Genomic DNA, 18,002 nt, shown 5'->3' on the forward strand with positions numbered 1-18,002 from the left:
TAATCAGCAAGGTTCTAATATGCATGTTTCTACTATGTATATTCTATTGAATGTATAATGTGCAAAATAATCGGACCTCTCTTCTATAATTTTTGATAGAATCATCGAAAACTTCACGTTCTTCACGAATCTTCGCATTCTATGACTCAATCTAAATGGTTCAAGGTGGCGATGTCAAATATTTTAATTGATTAGTGCAGACCATATTTTAAGTTACGAAATCAGATAAAAAAGCTCACTATTTCTGAATTAACATACCTTGTTTTCGACAGATTTAGAATTCTGATTCTCAAAATATAAGAGATATTTCCAATCTGGGAAATATGGTTCCGATAATTTGGTAAAGAGAGCAGACCAAATTGATTTTAATTAAAATATTTGCGTACTTCAACATATCTCGAGAACTTTTAAAGCAAATAAATTTTTGCTCACAATTATACAATTTCTAAGAAAATTCCATACAAGACAAAATTAAGTTAATATTTATTATTTTTGTTATTTTATTTAATTATAGTCGAAAAACTTTTGAACTGTAAGGTAGCAATTTTTACATCATTTTGAAAAATGCAATTTGAATTGAAAAAGCACAAAATTTGAGATAAATAATCAGTATAAAAACAATTGAGATAAATAATCAGAATAATAATAATAAAAGATACAAAATCAGTCGAATCATATCATCTTAAGAAATCGAACTTTTAAAAAGTTGTATTTTAGGTTACATCTTTCCAAACTCAACTAATTGGGAGATACTCTACTCTTTTTTAACTAAGTTTTTATTTTGTTAATTAAAAACGTAATATTTAGTTGCGAAATTAAAATCTTGCGACAACGTAAACTTGTGTAGAAAATTTTTTCAATCTAATCTCATGGAAAAACTAATTTTGCTATGTACAGGACAATGCAATTCGGAATATTAAATGCAACGCGCTAAACTCAATTTAAACTTAGTGGCGAGATAGCTCGTAGAAGGCCAAGGCCTACTGTTGCTATCTCAGTTTTTTTGACCGAAGCTCTGGAGTGCAGGAGCAGATGTTTCGATTGTGTGGTCAGCTGAATGCGGAAAGCCGTGTTCAGTCGAGCATGCTTGGTACTTATTTTATAGACACCCAAAGGGATGAAAGGCTGAGTAAAACTTGCCCGACACGAGCATGGAATCCAGCACCTGTGGCATGAGAGTGCGATTAGGTACCATTCTGCCAACTGACTCACAACAGTGAAAGATAAAGAAAAACTTTAGTAACTTATTTAACTATCATTGGTGAAGGAAATATGAGCAACAGTCAATTCATAGTTGCTGAAAGCAGCTCAAAAACGAATTATTGTGAATGAACAGGTGTCCTCCATTAAACTTCACCTTGATGCAATAACTTCAGTTAGTAATTAACTGTTATAACTACTAAACTATAAATAAAGTATAAATTTAATTTAATATTTAAAAATGTTTAATATAATGATTCCTTTCAGCAATTGAAAATTTTTAATTTTACTTTAAATAGTTATAATTTTAATCCTAATTGCATTTTTATTACCTCGTCTTGTGTATTTTTCTTGTATTCCTGCAGGTGCAGGTTCGGCTATCATGTTCACATCAGCAGGACTTTCTGGTTTACTGTCTGTACCTGGTTCATTGGACTTCACTGTAGCTTGGAATCCAGCTGCACCGGCTGTGTACTGCACTTGTCTGTACAATCCTTGAGCATCAGTATAGCCATAAGATCCTTGCACATTTCCGCTAGAATCTCCCTCTTCAGTTCTGAAACTGTTTGCACCCATGCCATTGGCTAGGTAGTTGAAACTGTATGGTTTAGGCTTAGACTAATAATACAAAAAAAATTAGTGTGAAACAAATGTCTATTGAAATCTAATTTGATTTCGAATCATTTTATAAGTATCTCACCATAGCTCCTCCGTATCCTCCCATTCCGCTCATACCTCCTCCATAACCACCCATACCTCCTCCATAGCCACCCATACTTCCGCCATAGCCTCCCATACTTCCCCCATAACCTCCAGATCCAGCTGGGCCCACTCCTAAGCTTTTAACTGTACAAACTAGTCCTATGACAAAGATGACGATCTGAAAGAGTGAACATTTCAAATGAAATAATTTTTTTTTATAATCATAAAAAAATTTATATTCTTTTCCTAATCTTTCAAATTTGCATATTCTTCTTCGAACCTGTCATTAAAAGAATTTTAACAATAATATGTAAAAAATACATATTTTTTCTACTACTTTTACCAAAAAATAAAATTTCAAACCTTGTCAATAGGCTATTTCTCCGTGGGTAATAATCGTACCGAATATCATTGTAATGAAATTTTAAAAAAAAGTCAACTCTTCATGTAATGAAGGAATGAAAAATAAATTTAAGTACCAAGGTAGGGATTCGAACATCGGTTCAACAGGTCATGAGATGAACCGATTAGTCCTCTCAGCTACAGTATGCATTCAGATGATCTGAACAAATTATATGTATAAGGTGGCCCAAGATGGCTCAGATAGAATTCTGGTTGTTTAACAGCATTAGGAAAGATAATGAGAAAAAAAACGTTTTTTAACTGTTTGAATATAGTTATATGCTTTTTATGGTTATTTGACTGTTTTTGTTGAACATGGTAAAATAACAATTAAATGAATTGCTATTAGACCGTTTGTGCCAAGAAATTTCTAACTGTGAAATTTCTTGGCACAAACGAGTACATCACTGTACTGTGCGAGAATAAATATTTTCAGATAAAATATTTCTCTCTCGACACCGTAATCAACTAATCTAGCTGTTGAAATATGTGACACATATTTCAAAACATTTTTTAAATACTTCCAACTCAGAGGTTTTTATCCAATCTCTTAATCTTCGATTCTGAATAATTGCTTTTAAAATAGTGAGGCAAATATCAATGTTGTAAATATTAGTCTCACGTGAGATTCCCTTAAAAATCTTCCCTACAGAGGTTACTTTTTCAAAGGATCCTTAGTAAAACGTAAACACCGGAAAATTTACGGATCTTTTTTCCGGTTGTTATTTTATCAAAATCGTAAAGAATACGTTCTAGTGATCTTCACATTCAAATCAAATGAGAACAATATTATTCTTTAGATTTTTAATAAATCTTGAATCTACACTCTAAAAGTTTCCACATTTAAATGAAATATACATATTTTCGATAACATTATATTCCCATCATCAGTTAAAGTTCTTTAGCAAACAAGTTCACACGGTTTCCAAGTTTAAATCAAATAAGCATGTTTATGTGTATATTGTGCTTCTTTTAATTCTACTAGTCATATAACGAAGATACTTAAAATATTTTTTGATTTAAATTAAATAAAATAAATATTTCGTCCAGATATTTAATTACCAATATAATAACAGATATTTAATAATCTCGAACCTACGCTCTAATAATTTCCACATTTAAATAAAATAAACATATTTATAAACACATTATATTTCCACAAAACTAACAGAAGTTCACTTGGTTTTCACATTTAAATCAAATAAAAATGCTTATGGTTATATTGTGTTTCCTCTATTTTTATTATTCCTATAAAGAGGATACTTTAAAAATTTCCACATTTATTTCAAATTAATAAATTTACGACATATTATATTTCTTATATCGCCAATCTGGTTAAAAATTGTAAGGATTTAAATTAAAACTCCAGTGAAGAACACTTTTCAATAGTTTCAACATCTTAATGAAATTAACATTTATTTGTTTTCTTGTTCTGATTATATTTTTAATTATATCAACACTTATGTTTATACATATACAGATAATACTTCATATGCTTAGCTTTTTTTATAGTAAGAAAAACTTATATGTAACATTTAATCGGTGTTGCTATTTTTGCAACCAATAGAAAATATAAAGAAGTAAACAATAAAAAAATATGAAAAATATAAAAATGACAACCGAAGCTGACGTCGTCCGGGGGTACCAGCCCCTGAAGTCCATTTTGCGTTACCATCTCAGCATATTTGAAAAAAATTTTTTTATTTAAATTTTTCTTAAAAATTGCACAAAGCAATAAAATTTGAATGAAAAACATTTGGCTTGGCAAAATATATTTTAAAAAATAAGTTTGAATGCATCTCTAGTAATGTGTATGGTTTTTGTCAGATTAATATGAAAAACATATACGCGACGTATATCAATAATTTCATGTATTCTGTATACATAAAATAGGTTTTTAACAGAAAATATCTTTTTTGAAAATAATAATTCAACAATTTCGCACAGTACAATTTTTTTTTTTTTGCAAGGAAAAAAATTTTTTAATATCAATTTTAAAGGTTGTTTTTATCCCTATCAATACAAAAATCTATAGTTTGAATTTTGTTTATTTTTCTTATTTATCATTAAAATAAAATAATAACTTTTATAAAATTTCGAAAGCAATGTACTAAAATTTATATATTTTATCAATTAATTTCCGAATAAAATAATTGCAAAATTAGGTTACCTTTTTTAGATAAAAAGTTTAGTTATTCAAATCTTACCTGAGAAAGCATTTTTCTTTTAAAACTTTCTACCTGGAATAAAATAGGATAAGATATAGAAGAGTTCGTAAGAGTACTCTGAAGCTGTGGTTTGTGAAATCTTTGAATTGAGCATCAGCTTTTATAGTCCTTTCAAACTCAAAAGTTGCTAAGGAATCTCGAATGTAAAACCCACGTGACTGTCAAGTTATTTCTTTCAAATTACAGTAAAATAAATAACATTCTCAAAGAATCAAGAAGCCACGGTAATTTTTCGAAAATATATCGTTCAAAATCTTGAATGAAATTTTTTAAAAAAAAGCGAGAGAATCTTTTGAAAAAAGAAAGAGACAATTTACGTAAGTAGGTGAAGTTATGATAATTTGAAATCGTTTTGTTAACAGAAAATTGTTCTCTATAATGATCTTTCCGGACTGTGACTTTCTTTTATTAATATCAAAGCAAACTGTTAAAGAGAAAAATAAATAGTTACAAGTTTCCAAAACACATTTAAAAGGCAGGTTATGTATTTATTAAACAATTATTCATTTACGCTATTCATAACGAATAATATGTTTTGAGTTGCTTTAAATTTACAGCTCTATTGAATTTAAATATGGCCTTAAATCATTGGAAAGATCCTTTCTGTTTTGGTAATCGGAAATCATGATTTTATATTGTCAGGGTCACGTGATGTAATAACACGCATTTTCTGATGTTGCGAGCTAAAAGCTTGATATTAGAGATATGATCATTTTTTTTTTGTTTTGGTTTTTTTTGAACAATGGATGAAAAAGAATAATAAAATGGTGAATTAGTTTTTGTAGAATTTTGCGTTATTTCTTTTGTAAAAGGTTACGACTGACAAATGCGCGGGGAAACCCCAATGGATTTCAAAATAAAAGATTGGTAGTTGTTTGTTCTATGAATTTCAAGTTGTTTGATGGAAGATAGTGAGTTATTTAGATTGTCTTGAAATTGGTTTAGGAAGTGGCATTTTTTTTGTAAGAAGGTGCAGTTTAGAAAGTAGTAGGTGAAAAATGGCATTTTTAGGAAGAGCTTTAAAAGTAGATTTGAAGTGTTTGGCGGAAGAGTTAGGAGAAACGGCAACGGAAGACATGAGAGTTACCGAATTAAAGAAGATTATATTGGCAAGTACGGAGTACGAAGAGGAGTTTGTGAAGGAATTATTAAAAAGAATAGTTAGTGGAAGAGAAGAAATAAAGCGCCAACAAAAAGAAGATGAAATTAGGCGACAAGAATATGAAATTAAGCAACAGGAAAGGGAAGATGAATTAAAGAGGCGAGAACAGGAAAGGGAAGGTGAATTAAAGCGGCGAGAACAGGAAAGGGAAGATGAATTAAAGCGGCAAGAAAAGGAATATGAATTGGAGAGGTTGAAGATAGAAGCTTCATTGGTACATACTGGTACTATAGGAGAGACGAGCAGCTCTCGAAATGAAGAAACAAGAGAACATGTACCTGGTGGATTGCAAAAATTAATGCGTACTTTTGATCCAAAAGAAGGTGATATAAGTTTTTATCTAATATTGTTTGAAAGACAAGCACGAAGAGTCCATATAAAAGAAGAAGATTGGGTAACGCATCTTGTTGGATTATTGCCTCTAGAAATGGCGAATTTAATTGCAAGGGAGCCTGAAGAAAAAGCAAATGATTATAAACATGTAAAATGTATGTTATTGAAAAGGTTTAAATTGAGCCCAGAAGCATTTAAAATAAAGTTTAAGAGACATTGTAAAGCGGCTGAGAGCACTTGGCGAGATTTTGGATTTGAATTGGCGAACTATTTTAACGAATGGGTTTCGGGACTAAAAATTAATGATTTCGACAGCCTGAAACAACTTGTCATTGTCGAACAGATAAAAGAACGAGTACCTGGAGACATACAAAATCATTTTATTGATGAGTGGAGTAGAATTTGCTCAGTTGACACACTTGCTGAGAAGTTAGATGAGTACGAGAATGCAAGGAAATATAACCAAACTACTAAATTCATTGCTTCTCAACCATATAGGAACTTATACCGGGAAAAACCAAACATGGTTAGTAGAAGATATCATACATTTGGAGAAGGATATAAACATGAGCATAACAACCATGGCAGAATTGATAAGCGGAGTTCTTCCCAAAATCCAGTCACATGTTTTAATTGTGGACGAGTAGGACACTTGGCACGATTTTGTCGAGATAATAAAGAGAGGAGAAGAAACATTGAAGGCAAAGTGGCCGAGGTTCAAGTATCGGAAGGGCAAGTATCCGAAGTTAAGGTACTCAGAAATGGAAATATCGAAAGCAAAGTAGTCACTGCAAGATTTAACGGTGAAGTCATGATAGGAAACAAAAAATGTAAAGGCGTTCAACCAAAAATAGCTGCCCTTAAGAAAGTTAGAATTTCATATAATGGAAATGAATACGAAGCTGTAGTAGATTCTGGTGCACAAATAAGTGTATTTAAAAACGATATAGTGGGTAAGGAAGTGGATTACAAAGGACATATAATACTACAACCTGCGTTTGGCGAAAGTCTAAAAGCTGAATTAAAAGAAGTGGAAATCGCTTTGGTAACGGAAGGATATATTACGCCTATAATTAAAACGATGATAGCAGCCGTCAATGGGTTAAATGCTGACATTTTGTTGGATGCTGAAACTTATGAGGCATTATTAGAACAAAAAAGAGTATACAATCCCAGTTTTACTGCTGCTATGAAGCTAAGATCAGATTCCCGAAAGGAGCAGTTATATATGAGTGCAAGTGACGGAGAAGAGCAGCAGGAGCCAACAGTAGGTGAATGCGGTGATAAAAAGAATGGAAATGAAACCGAACGATTCAAGATACAACAACAAAGTTGCGATACTCTCCAAGAAGCATGGAAATTGGGGAAGCAAAATAAAGGAGGGTATGTGATACAAAATAATATACTATGCCATGAAGAGCTGTTGGACGGGAATAGAATACAACAATTAGTAATTCCCGAAATTAGAAAAGGTAAAATACTAGAAATTGCCCACGAGTCAGTATTCGGAGCACATCTAGGAGCTCGTAAAACAATTCAAAGAATTAAATTTTCCTTTTATTGGCCAGGGATGGTCAAGGAAATTAAAGCTTATTGTAGCTCATGTCATGGGTGCCAAGGTAGAAGAGTTGTTCGTTCAGTAGACAAAATTCCGATAACACCTGTGTCACGTCCTGAACTTCCATTCCAAGTGGTGAACGTAGATCTAATTGGTCCTCTAGATCCAGTATCAGCACAAGGACATAAATATATCCTTTGTTTGATGGACCAACATTCAAGATGGCCTGAAGCAGTCCCGCTCAAATCGTTAACGGCAAGGAATACATGTGAAGCACTGCTCGAAATATTCTGTAGGACAGGAATTCCAGAAGTAATCGTGGTGGATAATGCGACAAATTTTACGGCAAGTTTAACGCAAGAGTTTTTGAAGGTTTTAGGAGCTTGTCCGCGATTTTCAACGCCATACCATCCGGAAGGGAACGGATTGATTGAAAGATGGAACCAAACTTTCAAAAATATGCTACATCACATTATTAGAGAAGTAGGAAGAAATTGGCATCGACATATACCATTTGTACTATGGGCTTATCGAGAAGTTCCAAATGCAACTACAGGAGTACCACCTTTTCTGCTAATGTACGGGAGAGAACCGAAAGGCCCGTTATCTATCTTGAAGTCAATTTGGGCCGGAGATATGTTTTTACCTTTGAATATGAAAGGATCAGCGGAGGAATATTTAAAAGAGTTAAAAGGAAAATTAGAAATAGCAACCGAAAAGGCAAGGTTAACAAGTGATGTGCAACAAAGTAATTATGCCAAATATTACAATAGAAGGAAAAAATACCGGGAATTTGCGCCAGGAGATCAAGTACTTGTGCTAATGCATGATTCATCCAATTCATTATATGCCAGATGGATAGGTCCAGTAAAGGTAATTAGAAGAGTGAAACCGAATTCGTATTATTTGCAAATGCCTGAAGGAAATTTAAGATTATTACATGTTAACAAAATGAGAGAATACAAAGCGAGAATTCAAACAGTTGGAGTTGTCTATGATATTGATGATGAATTTGGTGAAATATACGAAACACCAACTCTTCCTACAGATGTGGAAAGCTATGAAGCATTGAAAGGATTAAATTTGGATTACTTACCCAAAATGCAACAAAATCAATTGAAAGATCTTTTACATAGACGCAAAACGTTGTTTTCGGGGAAGATAAGGATAGCTAAAGTTGGGAAACATGCGATAAAGCTGAAAGCTGAGGAGGATACGATGAAACCAAAAACGTATAAGATACCAGAAAACTTAAAGGGGAAAGTGGATGCACAGATCAATGAATTGCTAGCGTTAGGACTGATTGAACCGGTGGTAAGTGAGATAGCACACCCGGTAGTATGTGTTCATAAGAAAGACGGAACAATCAGGTTATGCATTGATTTCAGAAGTTTGAATGCTCTTACCGTTCCGGATGCATATCCAATGCAAAATATGATGGAGTTGAATTTCTTAGTAGGAAAGAAGAAATTCATTACTGTGCTAGATATGTTGAAGGGATATTGGGCTATACCGATGGAGAACGGCAGCAAACACCTCACAGCATTCCGAACTCACCGAGGCCAGTACCAATGGAATGTATTACCCTTTGGATTAAGAAATGCTGCTGCAACCTACCAAAGAGCTATGTCTAAAGTGGTTCAGTCCATGTCTGATTTCACTTGTGCTTATATCGATGATTTAGCAGTATTTTCTGATACGTGGGAGGAACATTTGATTCATCTTGAAGAAGTTTTTAAGAGATTGGAATATTTTAATTTCTCCGTGAACTTGAGAAAGTGCGAATTTGCTAGACAAAAGGTTAAATACTTAGGACATATTATTGGTTCAGGTAAACATGCTCCTGACAAAGAACGAATAAGAGTAATACAGAAATTAGAGGCACCCAAAACCAAAAAACAACTGAGAAGTGCTTTGGGATTATGCAACTTTTACAGGCAGTATATTCCAAACTTCGCAAAGATTGCTCTTCCACTAACAGAGCTTACTAAAAAGAAAGTTCCTAATGAGATTCCTTGGAGCGAAGAAGCTGAGAAGGCATTCAAGGAATTGAAGACGTCGCTATGTAAGATCGCAGAGTTACAAGTCCCAGACATAGAGAAACCATACTACTTGCATACGGATGCATCTCAAAATGCGGTCGGATGTTGTTTAGGTCAGTTAGATGAAGAAGGAAATATTCGTCCCATAGCTTTCGGTAGCCAGAAGCTGAATTCAACTCAACAGAAATGGTCTACAATTGAAAGGGAAGCTTATGCTATTATTTGGGCTTTGCAGAGATTTGAAACCTTACTCTGTGGTGCTAAGATTATTTTATTAACTGATCATAATCCCCTAGTATTTCTGACGAGTGCGACACCCCAAAGCCCGAGGTTGCAGAGATGGGCGTTAGCCATTCAACGCCATGATATTGAGGCAAGTCACATCAAAGGATCGAAACTTAGTAATGCAGATGCATTGTCCAGACTGTAAATATAAACTAAAATAAGACTCTGAACATTTTTTCCTATTATTATTATTAGGTGATTAAAGTAAATACCTAGTGTTAAGTTAAACCTAAGATTCAGTGAATATTTGGGTGAATGTGAAACATAGTTTGTTTATGTGTAAAGTGTGACCCTTAAATTATTTGCCATATTCGATCTTTGGATCTAATATGACTCTGGGGGGAAGGTGTCAGGGTCACGTGATGTAATAACACGCATTTTCTGATGTTGCGAGCTAAAAGCTTGATATTAGAGATATGATCATTTTTTTTTGTTTTGGTTTTTTTTGAACAATGGATGAAAAAGAATAATAAAATGGTGAATTAGTTTTTGTAGAATTTTGCGTTATTTCTTTTGTAAAAGGTTACGACTGACATATATAAATTAATTTTGAGTTGAAAATTCAATTTCTTGCCTTTCACTATGAGTAAAAATCCTGAAAACTGAAATAATTTCGGATTTTGCAAGGGAAATTACATATTTGATTCTATATTATTTTTTTAAACGTAAAATTACTGCCACTCTTCAAAAAGTTTTTTTATGGATATATTTTTGTAAAAACATTAGTTAGTAGAACGAATTGGGGCTTTTGGAACATTTAAAACAACAGCGTTTATTTTTTAAATAGAAATTAGTTTCAATTGGGCAACATTGTAGGTGATAAATTCACTGTAGTATTTTTCACATTTAGCAGGTCTAATTTCTTTGTTTTAAAAATTCTAGAGTTGCAATTTTGAGTATTTTCAAAAACGAAACTTATTATGAAAAAAATTAAATTATAGTTTTTATCTCACGATTTTTTTTTTGTTTATTTTTCTATCATAAACGTCGCTGAACAGCCACCTAATTTTTTTTTGGTTTACGACTATTGATAACTAGCTTAACCCAGTCCCGCCCCAGTACAGGGACACTACGAAAGTTCAAAGTGCGCGCAACAGTTAAATCACATAAGCAAACATATTCAAAATTTTCGAATTAGAGTTTTAACAAATAGGTAGAATATTAAATATGAAATCCAGAAAACAGAGTTACTTAGAAATGAACTAAATGCAAACAAACGCTATAAAGGAAATTAACAGTATCAATCAGAAGAGATATTGATGGTTAAATATAAGATGTTTGTAACTCAGAATAGAATTACAGCTGGCACAACAGTACTTAAGGTATCAAATTCCAGGGATTTTTTTTAAACAACAAAAAAGGCGTTTATATATATATATATATATATATATATATATATATATATATATATATATATATATATATATATATATATATATATATATATATATATATATATATATATATATATATAGGGGAGAGTCGGGTAGCCCCGCTCACTTAAGGAGTATTGCTTATATTTCTGTATAATACTGAGTAATAATCAACATTTTTGTATGTTTCTATTGTTTTATCATCTAATTAAATAATGCAAAAATAATAAACCAAATAAAGAATAGTTAAACTTAAAAAAATAGAAATTCAAAAAAACATGTTTTTCAGCTCTTTTCAAAATGCGTCGGGTAGCCCCGCCCAGTTACAATAAATTGTGTTTTTTGGCTATTTTTTCAGGTGTAAATGAGAATGACCAATGTATTGACAATAGATAAACTTCATTTATCATTTTTATCACAAAATTATTTTATTTATTACATATTTATATACTTTTAGCGAATTCTATCATTTAATAACAACAAATGTCATACTTTTTATCATTATTAATATATATTAATATATTATAATATTAATATATATTTATATTAAATATTTAACGAAAATCATTTAATTTAAGTAACAATAATTAATAACAATAGTTGTTTTTCAATATAAACTTATTTGGTTGATCTCTTCTTATAAACTTAATATAAAATACTTCTTATAAAATTACAAATTCACTTTGTATTTTGATTGCATTCAAATGCTTCTGTAGATTGATTCGTTCACAAATAAGTGAGAATAAATAAGCAAGCAAATAGCTTATCATAATATTTATGATTTTGATATTAAATTTAATTTGGATATATCAATTACATTTTAAAAATATTTAATTTTTCATTTTTAAATATATAAATTTATGTTTCATATAATATTAAAACATATATTTGTCGTTAAAAATGCATATAACATTCAAATTTGAAGCAATAAAATAATAATCTTTGCAACCGTACATTTATCGACGAAATAAAATTGGGCGGTGATATCCGACATTCATGTAAGCGGGGCTACCCGAAATCCAATTTTTCTGTAAATTTGTAATTACTCGAACAATTTCTTACATACAAACTTCTTTCTTTGTGCAAATTAAACTTAAGACTACATACTTTAATGCTGTATGTATAGAAAAAATTATTTTTTTAGCATTAAAATGAAGTTTAATCGAAACATTCAACCAATTTTTCTTAATTTCACGACTATTGTATTCAACATATTTTCAAAACTATTGTTTACCATGTTACCAGCTGCATAAATACTTGAAACTTTGAAAATAATCTTTTTTTAATATAACAATTAATGTCCGATGGCCCATTGACTTGAAAAAATATTCTATACATATGAAATTGACAGTGGGTGGGGGTACCCGCTGGGCGGGGCTACATATATATATATATATATATATATATATATATATATATATATATATATATATATCTGGACGGTTATTGATATGGAGGGAATCTGGGACCCGATACCATCCCAGCAACATTATCTAAAGGGACCATTATGAAGTTGGAGAACTCATGGTTTGGGCAGGGATCATGCAAGATACCCGCACACCGCTCCATGTGTTTGACAATGGTTCCGTGAGTGCCCAGAGGTACAGGCAGGAGTTCCTAGAGCCCTATGTGTGTCTTTTCAAGGGCACTGTAGGCCCTGAGTTCATTTTTATGGACGAAAATGAGCGACCACATAGGGCTCTCATGGTTGATGAGTATCTGGAAGGCGAGGATATTCAACGAATGGATTGGCCAGCTAAATTCCCTAACCTGAATCCTATTGAACATGCTTGGGATGTTCTTGGGTGAGCTATTGCAATGCGCCAACCTCCCCTCAGAACCATTCTTGAGTTAAAAATTGTTCTGGTAGAAGAATGAGAGGATCTTCCACAAGTCCTCCTTAACTCCCTTATTAACAGCATGCATACTCGTTGTGCATGCTGTCTGTCTGTCAGGGGTGACCATACACCATATAAGAGGCAACGCAAACTGTACAAGCCTCACTATTATTGTCATCTTTTATCCTTAAGTTCAGACTACATTGGATTTATTGGCAATAGGACTTGCCAGTGAATGGTATTTTCATTTTTGTTTTGCATACTTTATTATCATGGAATGAGCTGCCTCAGTGTCCACCAGTGTATATATATATATACATATATATGTTACCAGCAAAGTATGAAACGCCGGCATTGTATAGAATGCCTGACGTTTTTAGGCAAAGTATGAAATGTGAGAAGTATTACATACTTTGCCTAGGCATTCTATACAATGCCGGATGCTATTTAGGCAAAGTATGTAATAAACGTTCTGATGAGGTTATTATGTAAATGATGTGCATGTTATTGTGAATAAGTGAAATTGGTGGTTGCTGACTTTCACCAGTGAATGTTGACAATCACACAGTCACTTTGGTGAATGTCAGAAATATTTATTACATCCGATTTGATATTTAATTTAATATAGGATATAATTACATTTATTCGATATTTCAATACTTACTGACGATAGATTAGAAGAAACATCAGTGTTTGGAGTGTCCGGCGAATGTATTCCGGGCAATGGCACTTGACCTTAAAAAACATCAGTGTAGGGTATACCGGGCAGTGGCACTTAACCTTAAAAAACTATCAGTGTAAGGTATACCGGGCAATGGCACTTGACCTTAACAAAAACATCAGTGTAAGGTATACCGGGCAAATGTATGCCGTGCAATGGCGCATATATAATGGCAAAATATATACCTAGTATATATTTTGAGCATTTAGCAAAGGTCCCGTCATACTAGTTCTAGTATTCATACTAGTATACACTACACTGATGTTTTTTTAAGGTCAAGTGCCACTGCCCGGTATACCCTGCACTGATGTTTCTTCTAATCTATCGTCAGTAAGTATTAAAATATCGAATAAATTTCAAACAACCGATTTCGGTCATTCACAGTAGCATGCATTTCTCAAAAATAAAAATACTATTCTGAAAAAATACTGAGAGTGTCATTGAAAAACATTTATTCAAAATGTGGAAAGAAAATTAAAAAGTTACGCGAAACAAAATTTAAGCATTACTTATCAAGGAAATTTTCATATAAAAAATATTAAATTAACCTACTAGTTGCAACATGGCAGTTTTGAATGACATTTTGAACTACATTTCATTAAATGTTTCCATGTAAATTTCATTAAATTTCTCCATTTCCATGTAGCACAGTAAAAAAATAATTTTTGTTATTAGTCAAAAGTCACGAGCCACGCGTTAAAAGTCACGAGCCTTTCTAAGTGATATTTGAAACGAATCTGAGATTTATTTTCTACTTTGCCGGTTTCTCATTTGGCAATCTATAGAATGCCTAGGAAATGTATGAAATATAAATCATTTCATACTTTGCCGGTAACATATGGTGACAGGGTGATTCTAAAAAGATAGGCAAAAGTTTAGGAAGTGATAGTACACACCCAAGCAAACAATTTTTATCAAAGAATGCATGGTCGAAAACAAAACGCAAAGGTGCTGGCGCATTTGGAAAGTTGTTTGATGCAAACGTAAAAGCCCCATTCCTGTTGCGAGTTACTGCGCTGCGAGTTATTATTTGCATGTTGTGGAAAGAAGAAGAGCTCGTATGCAAATTTTTCGTCACAATTCATGCATAAAAGCTACTGATTCGAGTGCTACAATGTCTAAAAATATTTAAAAAATGCTCGGCCTTTTGTGGGGACAGCTGAAGGCTCTTATGTATGAGACTCCCATTGAATCTGCAGAAGAATTTGTCGCCAAGCTTTCGGACGCTGCAGGGAAAGTTCGTGATATGCCTGGGGTGTTTCAGAATGTTCGCCTATCTATCTTCATTGTACTGCGCGCATAGCCGCTGCCGGCCACTGTTTCGAACAATTATTGTAATCACATGCCATTAAATTTGCTTTTATAACTTAACTTCGTCGTTCTTTGTGTGTTTTTGCCTCATATAAGAACATAGACTTTGACGCCCTCTAGTGGTTTTGTGTTTTATTTTCGACTATGCATTCTTTGATGAAAATTGTTTGCTTGGGTGTGTACTATCACTTCCAAAAATTTTGCCCATCTTTTCGGAATATATATATATATGTATATATATATATTTATGTATATATATATATATATATATATATATATATATATATATATATATATATATATATATATATATATATATATATATATATATATATATATATATATATTCCATTATTTTTCATATATATATATCACAACTTTTAAACCTAAACCGCGTTTTAATTTATGCCGGTAAGTTTGATTTCTTTTTACATTTTTCTTTTATTTCATGATTTTTTACAACATAAGGTTTTTTGCGATATCGACACATATAAAGAATAATTTTATCTTAGGATAATTATTCTTTATTCAGAAATATCGCATTTATAGCAATAGATGTGTCTTGATAACGACTATTTGCTTTTACCATTCTTGTTTCTCTACAATTTAGTTTTTTATTTTATTCATGTTTTTCATGTTAATTTGTGTTTATATATATATATATATATGTAACATAAAAAGCTTCAATTAATCTTTTTATGTTAGTTTCTTCGTTATAAAACAACTCCTAATTTATTACTACTTAATTCTTCGAATCGAAGCACTTTATGATACTTTAAAAGAAACCACATCCTGTTTCTAAATCTATTTTTAGCCAACTATACATAAATTTAAATAAAGATATTTTTCCTTTTAAGCCTTGTGAGAATCGCGTGATATATTTAATTAACCAATAGTAATTTCTGAGTTTTCCCTCTTTTCCCTAAAAAGAGACATTTTAGGATTTTTTGCAAGATTTTCCCTACCAGAAAGACTGTTTGCTGATGGAGTAAACATCACTTCTTCGCTCCCACTCAACTAAGAATGATCAAATAAAAGTTTCTCTGATTTAATTTAAATCCTGTGTCTGTTTCCCTGCTCGGTCCGACTGCATCATTTTACAAGCCGAGCAGGATTTTAAGAACTGATGAAACGGGCGCAGGATAATATTAAATGCTTCTTCAAAACATAAAAATAAAAAAAAAATAACTAAAAGAACACACTTCTACTATGTTAGAACATTTGAGCCTATTAACGAACGAATCGAAGACTTCACAGAGAATGCTTAGCAGTTCATTGCCAATGCTGCGAAATTAATTGGATTTGGATGAACCTTGAAAGCTTAGTCTGCAAATTTATCAATTTCGGCGTTAGTCAGTGACTCATCTTAACGAAGAAGATGGTTTATTCCCCTTTTCTACTAACTCTTCTCGTGTTTACTCTTGGAATGGTGCGACTATGGAGAAAACATTAAGAAAGAAAAAAAAAAATGTTTCGTTTACCCTTTTCGAGAATTCCATGCCTCTAAAGACCATCTGTTCCATATTTGTGAGTTCCTGCTTATTTCAAAGTGACAGCGATTCTACATTTCCAGAAGTTCATCTTAATGGCTACGATTCTGTTCGCGTGTACAGTTTAGTGATAATACAGTGATTCGCGCAGTGATTCCCAGTGTTTAGTGATAATCCTCGATGGAAAATTCTTCAATGGTATTCATATAATGAAAATTTACTTCGATCCGTGCTTTTACTTCGATCCGTGCTTATAATAATTTACAAATATTTTTTGATTATCAAAATATGTGGTGTTTGAACAGCAAAAATAATAATAGATTTTGGTTATATTCGGAAATTTTTTTTTCTCATTCTTGATATTTCATTGTGATGATTATTAATTTTTATGATTATGAATTTTTCATGATTATTAATTTTTATTCATTGTTCTTATTTTGATTGTTTATTTATGCATTTTCAAAAACTTATAATTATTGAAATTTACTTATTCTTCGAGGAATATTATATTATTAAATTGATTTAATATTATTAGCATAAAAATGTTAAAGGATATTTAGTTTCGTTTTGATTATATTATGTGTTGTAATATATGATCAATTGAATATTTTTTTAAAATTTTGCTTTAGTGTTTATCGTAAGGTAACGATAAATAAGCAACTATGAGATTTAATTTACTTCTAAATGCTATATTTAATTGTTAAAATTTATTTTGGTTATTTGAATGCCCTTACGGAGTGGCAAAAATTACAAATTTAAAATGGATGAAAATGCCAAAAGCAATACAGATAATTCTGAAAAAGAATTGAGTGATAATTTACAAAAATTAAGTATGGATCAAAGTGTACAGGATAAACCAGACATACTAGTCTTTGAGCCGGACATTGGTGTTCAATTCACATCCTGGCTCAAACACTTCGAAAAACAAACTCTAGATGCTAAATGTAATGACGAATGGAAAGTTAGAAATTTTCAAAAATTCATTAAAGGTTCAGCTTTAAAATTGTATATTAATAACTGTCTTAATTGTAATTCATATCAAGAAATAGTTGAAATTTTTAGAGAGCATTATTTTTCACCTCCATTTGGCTTTAACGATTTTCAAAATTTAAAATTTTCGGGCCAAGCTAAAGACCTAAATTCGTATTTTACCGAAAAGGTAGAGTTAGGTCGAAAAATAAATTTAAGTAATGAACATATAATTGAGGGTCTATCTATTGGTTTGCCCCACCAAATCAGAACACTTTTGGTTTTAAAAGAACCTAAAACCCCAATTGAATGGCTCACTATTGTCTCGAAAATAATTCATGATGTACCTACGGTCTTGCCCCAAACTGAAACTAAAAAATTACCAGAA

At 31.8% G+C, this 18,002-nt stretch overlaps 1 protein-coding gene across 1 annotated transcript in view; it reads right to left on the reverse strand.

The window, feature by feature from the left end:
- LOC107444305 (uncharacterized) overlaps positions 1-18,002 on the reverse strand; it is a 33,945-nt gene that overhangs the window by 1,214 nt on the left and 14,729 nt on the right. The window contains exons 5-7 of the mRNA XM_087155493.1: positions 4,512-4,544; positions 1,901-2,080; positions 1,533-1,818 (exon numbers count right to left, since the gene is read on the reverse strand). Of these exons, the coding sequence (XP_087011619.1) occupies positions 1,533-1,818; positions 1,901-2,080; positions 4,512-4,544 (499 nt within the window). The remainder of the gene's footprint in view (positions 1-1,532; positions 1,819-1,900; positions 2,081-4,511; positions 4,545-18,002) is intronic.

This window comes from Parasteatoda tepidariorum, chromosome 2 (assembly GCF_982258835.1).
Source record: "Parasteatoda tepidariorum strain Cologne lab strain chromosome 2, Ptep-v5.0, whole genome shotgun sequence".
Classification (NCBI taxonomy): domain Eukaryota; kingdom Metazoa; phylum Arthropoda; class Arachnida; order Araneae; family Theridiidae; genus Parasteatoda; species Parasteatoda tepidariorum.